General features: G+C 37.8%; 1 protein-coding gene across 1 annotated transcript; it reads left to right on the top strand.

Annotated features, from left to right (window-relative positions):
* The first annotated feature begins 810 nt into the window (after positions 1-810).
* On the top strand, positions 811-16,341 carry LOC128860500 (uncharacterized). The gene is made up of 7 exons (XM_054098074.1): positions 811-847; positions 6,664-7,996; positions 11,465-11,679; positions 12,544-12,731; positions 13,221-13,547; position 14,254; positions 15,907-16,341. Exons 1-7 carry the CDS (start codon positions 811-813, stop codon positions 16,104-16,106), a joined length of 2,301 nt encoding a protein of 766 aa, XP_053954049.1. The 3' UTR covers positions 16,107-16,341.
* Positions 16,342-17,447: the final 1,106 nt, after the last annotated feature.

Below are 17,447 nucleotides of genomic sequence, written 5' to 3'. Positions count from 1 at the left end.
TCTAGTCAACGACATGCTTTATGCTCCCTTATTTCATGGCTATTTGTTATTTTTGTTGCTGCAGAAAGGACACAATGCAATAACGCGACACATGACAAAGCAGAGCTCCCATTTTCTAGCATTGCCATTGTCCAACGCATGCGCGTACTCCGCTTGGAGCATTGCATGTCTGAGGGAAATTTCGACAGTGTCTCAAATGTGTACTTGCAATGTACTGGAAACATGGCGCTTCGAATGGATGTTGGATGCTGGATGCTGGGCTGCGCATTGGACGCTTTGATGACTGAACAGCGTGCGAGTATTAAACATGGGTCGAAATATGGCGTTTGTTCGCTTTGTTTGGTAGTGGCGGCGCTCTCTTGGAAACGTGCACACGCACACACGTTTGCATACTTACTAATGCTTGTACATGTAGAACTGCATGCTTAGCAAAAGCACACAAGTAATAGCGACTTGCCCCTCCATTCGGCTTGGAGAAAATATCCCTCTAGCAATAACAAACAGACTACAGGCTGGTAGCCAACACAAGAGCATTTTTTCAGATTTCAACAATGACAGAGGCGCGTAGTCATTCAAGCATATCCGTAGCGCATTGTTAGTCAACAGAAATACGAGTCGCACTTTCATAGGAACAAGTTGTTGAAATTTTCGAAAACTAGTCAATTTTAAAGAATCCGTATCTGTATGCAAACTTAAACGTATAATTTTATTTGTTATCATCACGCGACGTTTTAATTATTACCAGCAAGTGAATGTGAAAGAGACTATAACCAAATGCAAAAAAAATGATTTTATTAATAAAAATCAAAAATGATTGACGAGCAGCATCCAATACAAATTGCCACGTGTGAGTATTTTTTTTTTGTACTAGAAGACGCAGTACAACCAGATCCATACGTGTGTGAATGTGTGGTTGGCGATGTCTTAATAATTACAACAACCCGACGGGCATCATCAACTTACAGCCCCGTCGGCCAATTGAGTATTCAGCTGAGATGTTTAATTAATATAAAAGAAAATTAACTGGAAATGTAAACTAAAATGGAAATGATATTAAATAACAGTGGTGTGCAAATATTCAAGCGATATAAGCTTATTAAAAAGTAAGAACAAAATAGAATTCTGCTCACTTTTTAAATATTTGTATAGCTTTTTGTGGAATGTGATTACAGGTAGGAATATTGCTGATCTGACAATGAGAATAAAGTAATTATTTTATTGTTGAATAGTGAGAGGTCCAATTTAGCAACCTATTAACTCGATTATGCTTTAACGTCTTAAAGTACCCATTAATTGTCTGCTACTTTTAGTCCAAAGCACAAGCTGTAAAGCGATTTTCCATTTCAGCGATTGTCTGTTCAAAGGCAGAAAACAAAATTCGTAACAAAATAGATTTAGGAAGAGTAAATAAGTGCATTTCATGGTTCGAAAATTAAGACATTTTTTCATAAAATTAAATGAATTATTACTTAAAATAAATTGAGAAAACAAGAGAATTGTAAAAGCAAATGGTTAATATTACAATAAATTAGGGCAGCGTGCAAAATTTCAACGAGTGTCTTAAGTAATATGGTAGAAGAAATAGTTAAAATTGTTGTAGGCAAAGAGACAAACTAATCTGAATTGAATTAGCCAGTCTGCCTACAAATTTTGGTCAATTCACCGAAGTGTGGTCCTAGCAGCCTACTAGGTATAGAAAAGTTCCTAATCTTTTGGCATTTATTTTTTTCCAATCCAACTACTAAGTTCCTAAAACTAGAAACGAATATTTTTGATATATCGATTTTTTAATAAATATATTCTTTAAAATAGAAATAAAACCTAAACTTTTACAAATTTTTTTTTTCAATTATTGCTGGGTAATTAAAATAATTTCCACAACCTTTCTCTATGACTTTTTCAAATGCCACTATACCGAAAAGGCCATCGATATATATGTATATAAAAAGAACACTCATTTAGACCGGTGACCCCCATTTCTCCCATCTTTCATCTGCTACCAAAACCAATCAAATCGAAAAAAAGCAGCGAGACAATCTGTTAACTGGCACGCAGATTTGAATCATTACTTTCAGCGTTTTATTTGAAAACTATGCGATTCCCAGTTTTTAAGAATTATGTACTCCTAATTGACGAACTCTTTCTAATCCTGAGTTGATAGGTAAATTATATTCCCTGTAGTGAATCGGATGTCGTTTCTAGGAAGTTGATTTAATTTCAAATATTCTCCAGGTTAGTGTAACGCAGAAGCATCAAAGGTCGGAATAATTTCTTTGCATTGAAATCGACGATTTTTAGTTTATTTTCTTCAAAGAATCAAAAAGTCAAAAAGTGCAATGAAATATTTGTTTTTTGTTTTTGTTTTCGGCAAAATCGGATTAAAGCAACAGCTCGCCTCTGAGTAACAACAACCATAGCGACGGCACCTTACTGCTTATGCTCGTTTGACCTTTTGAAGCTGCACACACATGTGTACGTGTATGAGTGCAGGCATTTGAAGTTGCATAGTTACAATCCGCCGACTGCCATGCCCTTGCCATTCCCAAAATTGGGGATGAAGGACTTTGTAGCTGCTCAGCCTTCACCTTTAAATATCTTTCTACCCTCCCGCGAGTCATTGAATCTACATACATTAACATACACACACACACATTTAGATTCATTTATTTCCTTTTGTTGACTATTTTCGTACAAATTCAGTATATCCGACCGACGTTTAGCAAAACTGAAAGGGCGTTTGCCTTCATATTTGACTGAGTGACTTAAATTCTTTTATAATTTAATTATAATCACAATGCAAAAACAAAACAGCCTAACCAGACAGCGGATGGAAGGGTAAGCTGGTGGCTTCCGAAAACCATATGCCAAGCATTTGTGACTATTTAAATGCTTATAAATACAAAAGGGGGTAGCTCTATTTGGCCTAATGCCTTCTATTTCAGCAGAATATAAGAATAAAAACAAGTGCAAATCCAGTTGTCTCAAGCAGCGTCACGGATAAGCAATATGTCAATATATCTACCATACTTAATTTTAGTTAACCTTCCGCTAAAGACCTTCATATACAGCAAAATTCCCATAAGGGGCGTGAGCTAAATATTGGCATATGTGATTTGGAAGTCTATCAGAAGTCGTTTAATCTTATTAAGCGGCCCTACAAAAGAATGGCAAATTTCCGTATGAAAATGAAACAGGTGACAGACAATGTTAATACTTCAATAGGACGGACAAACTCCGATCAAACATTGTAAACATGTAGACAAATATATTTCTACCTTACCATTCGACACTCTCGAAAAGCGGTTTGCCCAGGGTTGACATTTTTCCCTTCCATAGGGCTGGGCATTCACAGAGGAGACGGAAGAAGGCACATACGCTCAAACCAACCCAGCTCTATCCTGAGTTTAGCAAGGGAACTGGGTCTGGGGGAGGTACTGTGATTTGTAGAGAGCACAAAAGATGATCAGGTCGAAGTGCAAGCCTCATAAAGTATCCATCCATCCATCCATCCATCCATATTCTTAAATATATATTACTGGATGTTAAATGCTCTTGGAATGGGTTTGAATGAAAAAATAAATTATGTGTCGGCCGCAACATTACTTCAATACCAACATGTTTGAAGCCGAAAAGCCATGCATTCATTTCTTTCGGGAGAACGGAGAATATTCTAACAAGTTTATTGAAAAGGAAGGAATTGAAGGAAGTTTATTGAAAAATTTGCAAGATATTATGGCATAGAAATGGCGGAAAAGGGTAGTGCAGAAACTCGGAACTGCAAAATATGAGCGAACAAATTTTCAGAACTTTGCAATGGTAAAAGTGTCGCAGGGGAAATATATTTAGCATTTTAAAAAGATACACTCAAGGACCAATGAGAACTTAGCCTCACAGAATGACAATCCCTTAAGTATCGCCTTACTGTCGCTCAGAATCGCAATCCGCCCATTCCGGAGGTTTCTGTCTAGGCGGATCTCTGCGCCTCCATATGGAAGATGCTTGGAAAACTACCCATCCAAATGCGTCCTTGTTTCTTTTTCAAAGTCATGCATTTAAAAAAAAAACAATCAAGCTTCTCTGAAGGAATCTTATAATCCCTCATGAATTTAAGGATCTTGGCGTTATCTTTGATATTAAATTTTCATTCATCAGTCATATTAATTTTGTCGTTTCAAAGGATGCGCTAGCTTGGTTTTGTGTGGCACAATAGCACTGAATTTACTGATCCGTTCACCATAAAATTGCTTTATATCTCCTTTGTTCGCTCAAATCTGGAGTATGCTGGAATAATCTGGCGTCCTTTCCACCAGTTCCACATTGGTAGGATAGAGTACGTGCAGGAGGTGTTTCTAAAATTTCACCTTACGTTCATTGGGTTTCTCGGATCCTAATCCTTCGTATATTGCACGCTTAGCGCTGCTCAAAAGAAGGTCAATATTATCTTTAACTTTTATTTTTCATTATTTTTCAAGGAGTTTATGAGTGTTAATCACTTCTAGAAAGAATAAATTTCGGGCTTCGTTGTTCTTCTATGCAGATAAAGCTAGAACGAATTATGTACGTAATGCACCCATTAAAAGGACTATTTGCGAGATTAAACAAATCTCAACATCTATCGATTGATGTGATATGATTTTCCTTTGCCTACATAAAACAATGTTTTACTGATATTCTGAATACGATGCCCTAATTTAAGTATAACTTTTAATTAGTCTGTAAGAAATTATTGCTCGATAGACTAAATATGCCAATAAATAAATAAAATAACACAACGTTGCTCTTGCATAATTCGAGGATGATTTGTGTGGCCAAAATGCGTAATCTTCATTAAAATAATATTTACGAATAAATGATGTCAAAATTTTTGCTAATAAACTCATTTTGAAAGATGGTCTTATTGATTCCCAGTTCACTTGGCTTGAAGTTGGACTCCAAATTCCGTTATTAGACACAAAATTTTAAGTATGGCCTTTTTCTCAAACTCTTTCTAATATTTATGTATATCTGGTAACCGTAGAGGTTCCAGATAAGTCGTTTGTGTCAAATATATCGCTTACTAGCATTTGTATGGCTCTTAGTGTAAAATAGCTTTCGCCATTCAAAATTAACGACTTTTCTCTATAATTTGTGCATATCCACCGACATTGAGTTTAACCGCTCGAATCTGCTCCTCTGCGTTCAACGGTTTCTTTACTTTGCTTAATATAATATTAAATGATTTCGCTGCTTTCCAAATATTATATCTGTATGTATGGGCAGTTAAATTTTCGAGCGAGTCTGATTTTTACGCTAACTTAAATCATATGAATAGCCTGCTTGTATATTTTTACAGTCACAAAATATATTCAATAGCTCCTTTGGCACGTCCTCCACATTAGAAAGGGCACATGTAGATTTTTTACATTTCTGTAAGTTCCGTTGTTAAACGCGTGTATTGCGCGCCCGGAGATATTGCTGCCTTGAGAGCATTTCCGAGAATATTGTAACGGATATCTTGTTCCGGCTCATATGAAAAAACAAAGAGGTAATGCCTGTGTAACAGAGCAAAGCAAGCTATGATACAAACATAAACGAAGTCAACTTTGAGCAAACGAAAAATTTGTAATTAGTTTTTAATTGAACTTATATTTACATACATATAGATAGATTATCACATACATAAAACAATAAATAAGATAAAGGAAATGAAACAAATAAAGAAATAATTAAATAAATAAAAAATATGTGACGGCGCACATTTTGACTAACTTCTGTCGTTTGTTCTCTTGACATGGGAAGCCCTGCAATGATTTCCCTGCTCTTAAGACCAACAATACTAGCACCATCCAAATTATATTGAAAATTATTCCTCAATTCCTTAATTTTATTAACAAAGGAACATTTTTTACTGTTTAATAACTCTTTTGTTCCTTTTTTAAGCTGACTCTAAAGTTTTCGTTCATATTTTGTCAAAACACCTGAACACTTACTTGCAGCGTTTCATGAGTCAGACTTCCCTAAGTCCAAATTATCTTGGCAGGACTGTTTATTATGAAAATATGTTTACATACACACACAAAGTTTAAAGAGAATAAAAAGTCATAAATAAACCGCTAGCTGCAGAAATTGAGCAATCTGCAGTGTTTAAATGTATGGAAGCGAATTTTTGTCATAAATTGAGATAAAATATACGCCCACCACTACAAATATCTGGCTGTGTCATCTGGCAGGCGAAAACTATGTGGCGGTTTCCATCTGAAAAATTTAGTTCAGTATTTGTGAACAGTTTGCATACATATCCGCATTTCAGTTATTTTCATAATTACAAAACCACAAATTCACTCCAGTTCAATTCCTACTCCCCTCACTAATTTGGCTCGTTTTTGTTGGTCAGCTGGTACAGACCCAATTTGTAAACAAGTCCATTGCATTACCACAAAAAACTGGTTTGTAGCACAATGGTGTCGCAAGCGAATGCGAATTTTGTAATTGTGGTCATTCAATTGTTGGCCGTCGAGAGTTGTAGAGTAAATAGTATGGCTGCCATTTACAATGGAATTTACGAGGCTCAAATAAAAATTGTTTAAATGTTTTTCTATCCATCGCTTATGCACACGCACACACACACGTACCCGCCAACATACACGAATACTTTAACGCACATGCATGGGCTCGGCTACGTAGTACCACTGGGCCTCAAGTGTCATACGCCAATACAGCAGCAACATCAACAACAACAGACCACATCCATGATGATGAGCGGAAGTCAAAGAATGTTAACAACACTGGCAGCGGCTTTGAAAGCAACAACTTCCGGCGCGGCAACAAGCGACAATGGTGCTGGCAACTCGAATGAGGCGACCAAGCCAATACCAACATTAACAACAGCATCAATGGTGGCCGCGTCAGTTTTGGCAGCAGGAGGTGGAGCGTGTCGCATGGAAGGAGCCGGGGCTTCAGCAATGGCTACAACGACGGCAATAACCGGTTCGGTACCATCCAGAGAGGTGTTGTGTGGGAGCAACGGAGTGGCCTGCGGTGAAATGAACGGAAATCCGACAACACCAACCGCATCAGCGTCAGCAACAGCGTCAACGACATTTTATACAAATGTCATAGGAAATTGCAATAGCCACAAAAATAATAGCAATGCCACGAATGATAACAAATGCTACAACAACGTCAATAGCAAAGTGAGCAACGCCAATGCTGGTCAAAGGCATCAGCAGCAACAGCAGCATCAACAAATGGAACTGAATGCACCAGTAACTGGACCGGGTCCCGGGCGACCACCATCCGATTGTTCCCCCACGCCCTTGGTCCCATCTATGTTTTGCAGCGATAGAACAACGTTGGTTGATTTCAACTTGAATGTTACTGGCGGCTGTGATGGTGGCAACGCCAACTGCAATAACGCCTGCACCATGGCTGCCATATATACCGCAAATAACAACAGCAACAACAATTGTATTGACCACAACGGTAATAGTAACCTTACTAGTTGCTTGAATGGCAACAATGGCAGCAATGCCAACACCAACAACAGCATGTTTCTCTCTATGCAGTCCCATATGGACAATGGCGCTTCGCTACAACAAAAACAACAGCAACAACATTTGCAATTGCATTTCGGTACGCACATGCACACCCAATTTCCAACCGAAGGCTGTTCCCCTTGTCACACACCCCCAACGGCATCGCTGCGACATGCCACAACGACTGCCACCAAATGCGACTCCCTGTCCGCCGCCACGCCACTCGAGCTTCCAGTGGCATTGCCGTTATCTTTGTCATTGCATTTGCCACTGTCGTCAGCCTTGACTTGCCGCACTGCCTCGGCACCGGACGCGATGCAGTGTGCCTATTGTTGTCAGCCAATTTGTGATCGTTATATAATGCGTGTCGTGGACACTTCATTCCACGAGGGATGCCTCAAGTGCGCCACTTGCGCGCTACATTTAGTACACTCCTGCTATGCGCGTGATGGCAAACTGTATTGTCGCATTGACTACGAAAGGTAAATATTTGTTCACGACTGCCAATATACAACTGTGTACTCGTATGCAAATGTATGGTACTTGTACGAATGTTTGTATGTTTTTATGTTCGCTAGTAAAATTTTTTTTTAAGATTTTTTCTTTCTTTATAACTTTAATTATAAGGTGAGTTGTGAGGCTTTATCGAACAGAACGAAAAATAACTCCAAATAGTTGTCAGGGCGTATACGTAATATTTGTGTACGGTATCTCACGCGGTCTTCATTGAATATCGAATATATTTCGGCAATTATGTTAATTAATTACTTTCTACTTTTGGCTTTGCAAAAATTAAAATATTAAATACTGATTCGCGTCAATTCTCACCTATTTCCTGGGAGTTCCATCTATCCGCTTAATCCATTTTAGACATCACCAACTTTTTAAATATTTTCAAAAAAGCACATTAATTTATTCGGCTTTTATGATGCCAAGATCGCGGGATTTAGAAATGTATTATTTTACAACAACTTAGCTCGAAAAAATTGCATCAGTATTTTTTGAATAGCTTAAATATAAATAAACGGGTTTTAATGGGGTTTTCATTTAAAGTAAAAATCATTTCATTAGTAAAAAAACAAAAGACAGTGCTAATTTAGTACGCGTTAAATACTATTTTACAAAGTGTACATATCTCATAAAGTAACTTAAATAACTTGAAGTATGTCGAAAAGATGCAAAAAATTCCAAAAATGGAGAAGTAGTTTTCTGACATCAGTTTGCGTAGAACCCAAACTCTTTAATATGGACTGAACTTGCCATGATAAGGTCGAAACTTAATTTTATTATTTACGTACACTGTTGTAAAATATAATCAAAGCAAATATGTTGATGTAATTTTGGAAAATTTGTTTTTTATATCTGAAAACTCCAAGTTCAAACAATTAATGCAAATTAAGAACGTAAAAAAGAAAAAATAATAGGAACAAAAGTCTTGCTACGAAAAATCAGTGTTTTTAAAAAATGCCTACAAAAGGAGAATTTATTTAGTATTTCAGAGCAGCTTCTGCTGGTTTTATGACTTCTTCACAACTACGAGGCATTGAATTTACTAAATTAGCAATTATCCAAAGAAATTGAGAACCAAGACTTTTTAATTTGGCTTCACATTTATATTCTATTTGTGACTTTGAAAGTGATGCCTGATGCTCAACTAGGTTCAAGTCGGGAGACTGCTCCACTTTTTCTGTTTTACACAACTGCTTTGCTAATTTTGATGAATGCTTGGAATCGTTGTCCTGCGTAAACCTCCCCTCCTAGGGGCATTTCTTCTCTTAGGAGAACATAACCATATCCAATATTCTCACATAGTCTACTGCACATATTTTGTCTTTTATACGGAATATTGGACCTCCTCCTTCCTCCGAAGAACATCCCCACACTTTCGTTGTTTTCGTATATCTGGGATCGAATGCTGTACTTGTGGATCATCGCATTTTCCAGTTTCGACGGAAAAGGTGTTTTCTCATCACCTTTTCGATTCTCACAAATAGAAGCCGTTCTATAAACTCAACAACGATACTCTTCTGGATGTTTTTGCTATTAACCTGACTGCTACCAAGATTGATCTCAAGGTCTCTTAATAAGAACAAATCACAGCTTCTAGACAGTCAACTAGCCAATAACACGATATAGTTCACAGGGAGTCCATAATCATAGCTCTGTTGGCCGAAACGGACTGCCCAGCTAGTTTTTCAATCCGCAGATTCTCCCATTTAATTTATGATTATTGTTCTTGATTTACGATTCCATTCTATGGGTAGTTCTAAGACCCAAACTAAGAGATACATATAAGTAGGGTTCACCAGGAATTACTCAGTCAATGGGCCCTTTTAAGGCTTTTGGAGATATTATTTCAGATTGAATTACAAGAGGCTCACTTTTTCAACCGTCTGCACCATACGATGGTGAGGATGGAGTAAGTTATGTCTAGCAAGCGTGTTTCACAAGCTTGAACAGTAGGAGCGAATAGTATTTGATATTATACACACCCCTTTTTAAAAACGCTCGGTTTAGACTAAAATATCATGTAAATATTTTGGCTTGCACATTTTATATTAATAACTCTAATAGATTTCATTGTCGCCATAGCCAATGCCGACATACTAACAACAAATACTGGCTCAAGCACTGGACTGCGGCACAGTTAGGTTAGGTTTTTGTGGCAGTCGTCCGTTGTGCTACCACTATGTAACACAAGAGCCTCAGTGTTTATTCATCATAGGAACAATTTAAATTCTTTTATGAAGCATAGGATAGGTTCTATCCCAACACCGGACAGTTCCCTAAGAGAGTCAAAATGATATTTTCCTAACAACCTGGCTCTACCCCTAGCTAAGGCTGGACAATTACAGAGGAAGAGTTCTACTGTTTCTTCCTCTTCCTCGTCTCTACAACATCTGCAGTATTCCTGCGAAAATATTCCTTGCCTAGAAGAGTTGCTCCCTAACAGCCAATGTCCGGTGACACAAGGCACGACCTTCAAGATGTTCTCTCTGGAGAGGTTGAGCAATTCTCATCACCTTTTCGATTCTATTTGCAGCGAAATTCGCCTGGTTGTAACACAAGTATTTTCTTGTCTCCATGACCTATTAGCCTCCTGGAGAGTATTATTTTTATCCTTAACTTGCAAGTTGCCATAATAATTCCTTTTCTGACTAGCTCATCGGCATTGCAATTTCCTTCAATAACTCTATGTCCCTGAACCCATATAAGACTGATTTTGAAGACGGGGCTAATATCATTTAGAGCTAACAGGCATTCCTGCGCAATCTTTGATCTTAGTATAACTGCCTCCATTGATTTTATAGCCGCCCGACTGTCCGAGAAAATATTTATCGTAGTTTTTGTTACGACGCGTGTGTTAAGGTACACAGTTACCTTCTTCGTGGCTAAAAATTCTGCTTGGTAAACGCTACATAGTCCGGAAGTCGGACAAATAATTTTGGTGTTAATTTTTCTGAAAAAACTCCATAGCTCTCTTTATTTTCTAGTATGGAGTCATCCCTGTAAAAAATGTATTTCACCTCTTCTCTCCTTGACGGGATGGTAATCTTGAAGAATCTGTCGAAGGTGGGTTTGGGGAAAGAGTATTCAATTTCATGACTCTAACTACTCTTAGTATGTTGTATAGGAGCATGACTGAACCACCGGGTCGTCCATAGCACCATACTAGTTATTAAGCGTGCTCATGTTAGAGCGCAGAATATCCATGTCACAGTTAGATACCTAGAACAGTAGTAGAAGATGAAACCTCCTTTTTAAGGCACAATAAGTGTTTACGTATGTACTAGAAGCCATTGTAGCTTCCATCTACGTTTCACAAATTTCAAGGCATTATGGTTGATTTAATTTTTTATTTTATTTCACATGCATAAAACGAGTGCATATGTACTATTAATTCGTGTTGAAATGTATGCGTTCACATATACATATATAATTTCCGATAGACAATTTCTACGCAATCGATGCCTTGGGTGTGGTCACCGAATCGCCTCTGATGAGCTGGTTATGAGAACCTTTGATAACGTTTTCCATTTGAAGTGTTTTGCGTGCGTGGTGTGCGGTGGACTCCTGAAGAAGGGGGAGCAGTATGTAGTGAAACAAGGTCAACTATTTTGCCGTTTGGATTATGAGAAAGAAGTGGAGATGCTGCAAGGATATGGTAAGTCGTTCAAATTCAAAACAAACAATAATTTTAGCAAATACCCATATGCACTCACTGCAAGACACTTTGTGATGACAACATTGTGCAGTTTTTTAGGCCACAGTAAATACACTGAGCGTATTTTATGCTAGTTTTACGATCACTGTACTAGAAAAAGCTGTGCTGCCAAACTAACGACGAATAACGAAACGCACGGAATGGATAATAAATTGAACCGGATATTCATCAGGATCAGATCATTGCTGTTGCACTTCCGTGCAAAATTTTGCACGTTTATAGTCGCCACTAGCCTGTACTCAGACGCTACATTCTGCCTTGCGGCAGATGTTGTTCTTAGCTTCGGTGCTCACCCTCGACCTTACCGACTTGGAAGGGCCTGCCGGTCTTTGTAATTAGAAACGAGATATAATATCAAAAACTATTCAGTTTTTTCTCAAGTCTAGAACAAAAATTAATAGTTCGCTAAGTACTTATGTAATGGATGATAATAATAATAGCAGTTTAGCGATGTTCAAGTGACTTTTCTTAAGCCAGTGTTTCCAAGTACTCGTATAAGTAGCGATATTTTTTTATTATATTGTATTTTGCTTACTTTCATGAGAAACACTTTGAAAAGCAATGGAATTAGATAACAGATGGTCAAAAGGCAAATAACTCAGTGTTGCCAAATCATACGCAACATGCGATTCAAGGAAAATTGTTTGTTATATTCACTTCTCGCTAGGTGTTTTCTCGATCGAATGCAGCTAATGTAGGCACTTACAGCTGTCTTGCAGGGATATAAATAAGCAAATCTTTACACAGTCATGCACATGTATGCATACCTATGTACATTATACGTTTATTCTTTCCTAAGTGTAGATTTCTATGGCGATGACTTGTTTACGCCGAAATTGGATGGACGGCGCGGGCCGAAGCGCCCTCGCACCATTCTGAATACTCAGCAAAGGCGAGCCTTCAAAGCATCCTTTGAGTTGTCGCCAAAACCCTGCCGCAAAGTGAGAGAGAATTTGGCAAAGGAGACTGGCTTAAGTTTAAGAATTGTACAGGTATGTATAGGCTTAACAGGCCAGGCTTTGAAATTCTGTACATGCAGTGTAATTTTCTTAATCGCACACCGCACTTTAACACGTACGATTATGCAATTATCACCAATTGCGCAATTAAGTTAAAAACATTAAGGTTCAGCATTTAAGGGCATTTTAATTATATGCCTATAGAGATGGCAAGAAAAAAGGTTTAAAACCAGGTTTCGGACGCAAAATATGTTTTCGAATACGATAAGAAAAAGAAAATATCAGCCGATTTAAGGTAATTAAGCTAATTGCGCAAATATTTCCTACGCATTTAAAAGAAAATATTTATTCAATTGAATGTGCAATAAAGTTTTGATGCAATTAGTTACATTATTAGAGCATTTACTATATATATATAAATGATATGCGTGCCAAAAAAATGAGTTTGCCTGCTAGAAACTAAAATTACTCTGAAATTTGTGTTACAAAAAACAAACAAAGCTTTATTTATTCATTCAAAAGGTTTGGTTTCAAAATCAGCGTGCCAAGGTGAAAAAAATTCAGAAGAAGGCAAAACAGGAGCATCCGAAAGGAGCGAGCGACTCACAAGATTCCCAAGAATCGGACAACAGCAATTTGGCGAAGATCAAAGACGAGGCGCACAGCGACAGTGAATCTCTGCTGGAGTCACCCTTTATCGCTTGTGTCGGCAGTGCGGCAGGTGGTGGCGGTGCGTCCTCTTGTGCGGATGGTGTTGTAAAAATGCGCTCCATCAAAGACGAAAACGAGAATACGTCATTTAATTGCATGGAAACCAATAAAGGTGCGTTGCTAACAACATCAAAGATGGTGAGAGTTTGCTCTCGCGCCTCTTCGATGCTACCCGACTACTTTGCAGCACTTACGTTCAAGTACGAAATGCAAAAGATGCAAAAACCACTTAAAATAAGTCAGCGTTGTATTATAGCTGACAATATTTTGTCTAATTTTAATATTTTATTTCAAGTCTTTAAGTTTAAGGAAAATAGTTAGTTGGGTGAAAGAGTGACTAGTTAGATTTGAAATGGCGGCAGCATTTTACTCGAATCAACGAAATTGGTTGATATATTTGTAATGCTACTCGCATATATGTGGCCAACTTGAGAGTTTTAACATATCTTAACAATTCCATTACGTCGAGTAAGAATTTATTTCATCAGCAGCTGTTGATCTTGAAATGACTGGCAGTAGTACCTTCGTATCTCCAAAGAGGTTCTAATTATTTTTAACGTTCGATTAAGTGCTTCCAATGCTCCTGAATAATACATTGTGCACACTTAGTAACAACTCCACTCTCGCGTCACCTAGTGGCTAAGTATTTTTGAAAAGTGTTTCTCATCACCTTGTCAATAAATATTTCAAATATGAGCCAAATGGGACCATAAATACGATTTTTAGAAAATACTCGACTCCAGTGCTATCTGGCGGGAAGTTTCTTTCATACAAACCTTGTCTTTGTAACCATAAATAAAATATGAAATGAAACAAATCGGTCAATTCGTTCTAAAGTTTTAAGGGTGCATAGATTCATGAACCAAATGATTTTTATTTACAGATTAAAGCTTTCAGACAAAAATGTGCTGCTGCCAGCGCTGAGACTAAGCCTAGTTAAGAGACTTGCTCACTAGTTTAAACTACACACATCCCCTCAAAAGACGCAATATGTTGAAACAAGCCCTGGTACATCTGTTCACGGCTGATTCGAAGTTGGATGGTAGGGTTGGTAGAATAGAATTCTATAAGGACCTCTCCGCTAAAAGCAAACTTTGGCTTCAGCATCACTGCCGCTATTAAGGGCAGATTATTTACTAGTATAATACATGGGCTGAGAAGTCCCTAGCCTAACGAAGAAAACACGTTTCTTTTGTTCAAAATTAGCTTAATTCATCAACGTAATTTCCATCAAGAACAACTCAATCATACCACTTTTGTAGAACGATTTATCTTTTGCCTCAAAACAGGTCTCGGTTCCAGCGATGACCTCTTCATTCGAGCGAAATTTCTTACAGGCGAGCATGCTGGATGTGGTAGCAATTCGAAGTTAAATTCATGTAGATTTTCCATTGTTTTTATTGACTTTTGACACTTTGAACAGAGCTCTCTCATAGTCAAATGCTCAGGCAACACATTCTATCTTCACGGTGGCAGCTAACTCACGTAACTTCACTTTTCGAACATTCATTCATTTCTGGTGTCACCGCCCCACTTGGACGTCCACAGCGTTGTGCATCATCGGTGTCTCTACGACCATGTTTGAAGGCAGAAACCCTAATGTGGCGAAATCCCCATAACGGTATTTTTCCTCATCAAGCAGCAGTGTAAATTAAAACACGAAAATATTTTTCATCTATTATTTTGAAAATAACAAAAGTAGCGTCACTCTTAGCACAATAACTCACGAACTAATAAATAGAAATGAAATTTTAACAGCTGTCTTTTTAAGGTTAGTACTAAGGCTGCCGTGGCCGAATGCCTTGGTGCATGACTACTATTCGGAATTCGGAGAGGTTTGAGTCTCCGTGAAGTACCTAAATGAAAAAAACGTTTTTTTAATGGCGGTCGCCTCTCGGCAGGCAACGATAAACCTACAAGTGTATTTCTGTTATGAAAACGGTCCTCATAAGAACCATCTGCCGTCCGGAGTCGGCTTAAAACTTTTGGTCCCTCCCTTTATGGAACAACATTAAGACACATGCCACAAATAGCAGGAGGAGCTCCGGAGTCGGCTTAAAACTTTAGGTTCCTCCATTTTTGGAGCAACATCAAGACACACGCCACAAATAAAAGGAGGAGCTCGGCCAAACGCCCAAAAAAGGTGTAAGCGCCAATTATGTATATATACTAACTGAAAAAGGAGTGAATGCAATAAAACTAGTGCCATCTATATGTTAGGCCCTGGACTTTTTAGCCCATCTTCTAAACAATGAACGTGTATTCTGAGAAAAAATTGCCTTCCACTTTGCAACATTTGTTTAGCAATCCATTTCTTTACATCAAATTCTGATCATTCTTTTCAAAACCCTTTTCGATGTTAGATAAATACACTGGTATGGAGAAGAGTGATAGGATTTAAGTGCTAAAAACTATATGTCTAAAAAATGTGTATACCAATATAATTTTAACGTCTCGAAAAGCCTTAGTTTTTCTCAAATTCGTCCGTATATTCCAGAAAACTGCAACAAGACAAATGAGCCTTTTCTGAGTACAGTACTCGGATTGAGCTACTCCACATTTCAACAGTTGATGGGGCCGCTCACACAATCGCCAATGGTCAATCCCATCGATCGACTCTACAGCATGCAAAACTCCTACTTTCGACCAGAGGAATTGGGCTACAGCGGCTGCTCTAAGGACTTAGTTGAGTCTTAAATAATTCAAAACACTCGCACACCGTAAAAAAATTAATTACTTACATTTTAGTGCTAATATTTGTGTATAAATGCAAATACAAATGCAAGTAACAAAAAAATGAGCTTTGTGCGCTCCTTAAAATCTCTACATATACATATATTATTTTATAAATACAAGCACAAAAGTAAAATAGCAAAATCAAAAATGTCATAAAGTAAACCGATTAGCAACTAATAGCGTAAAATGCGTTAGAATAAAAAAAAATGTTGAAAATAAACTTTATTGTTTACGTTTGTATTCACTTTATGCAATACTTCCAATTATTTTCAGCTTGTGTGGCATAGAAATACAATACCCAAATACATACAGACAGAAGTAGAAACGTAATTCGCATGCAGACGCCAATTGACGAAACTCCCCAGATAATCACGCGTGTCATCCAATGTTCCATACCATTTGTGCATTTGGGTTTGCTATTTGCAGGTGCAGGTAAGGAATGTGTTCCGCACGTTGACAAAGGCGCAGTAGCAACCACTCCCATTCAAAACTTCTTCCACACCCTCTCTTCGATATACCCGGCATGAGGAAGCGAACAGATGAAAGATGGCAAATGAAAGTGCGCGCTGACGCGAGCATAAAATTAGTCACATTTGACAATACTGAGAGTGTTCTTTCGACTGCACCATGTTGCGCTGACTGAGATGACTAGCTGGATGGCTAGCTGTTTGATGGTTGGATGGTTAGTTGGATGGAAGAATGACTGACTAGGTGGATGGGGCAACAGGCAAAACACATAGCCTGAATAAAATAGCTGAAATGGATGAGATGGTTGAAATTGATTAAATGCGCAGAAAATCAAAATTTGTCATGCATTGTTCGCAGGCGACAACTGTAGTACGAGCGAGTGTATTCAATACTTGATGTTGTGTGATGAACAACAACAGCTATAAATTCCTCGTTTCATGAATTGTAACAATGGTAACACTTGTGTTTGTACTGGAAAATATGTGCTTGCAAGTGTACATATGTATGTGTGGCAATTCAAGGATAACAGGTCGCAGTCATATATCCAGAAAATCCATGACCTCAGCAAATGCACACGGGTTTTCATAATTGCTCAAAAAACGAGGTACTTCAGAAGATTGACAAACAAATAAAATATGGTTTAATAAAAAACCTATGTAACCAATATTTTACGTGCTATGAATATGTCCACCTCTTCTAAAATAGAGATGATTTATGCTGTACGTGTACATAAATATATATTTAATTTTTTTTTTAAATGTTGGTTATGAGTGATCAAAATTTCTTTATGAGCTGCTGTGCAAAACTGTTCGAAAAAAAAGACTACCATCTTGA

This window comes from Anastrepha ludens, chromosome 4, assembly GCF_028408465.1.
Source record: "Anastrepha ludens isolate Willacy chromosome 4, idAnaLude1.1, whole genome shotgun sequence".
Lineage (NCBI taxonomy): Eukaryota > Metazoa > Arthropoda > Insecta > Diptera > Tephritidae > Anastrepha > Anastrepha ludens.
This window is presented reverse-complemented; position numbering and strand designations above follow the sequence as displayed.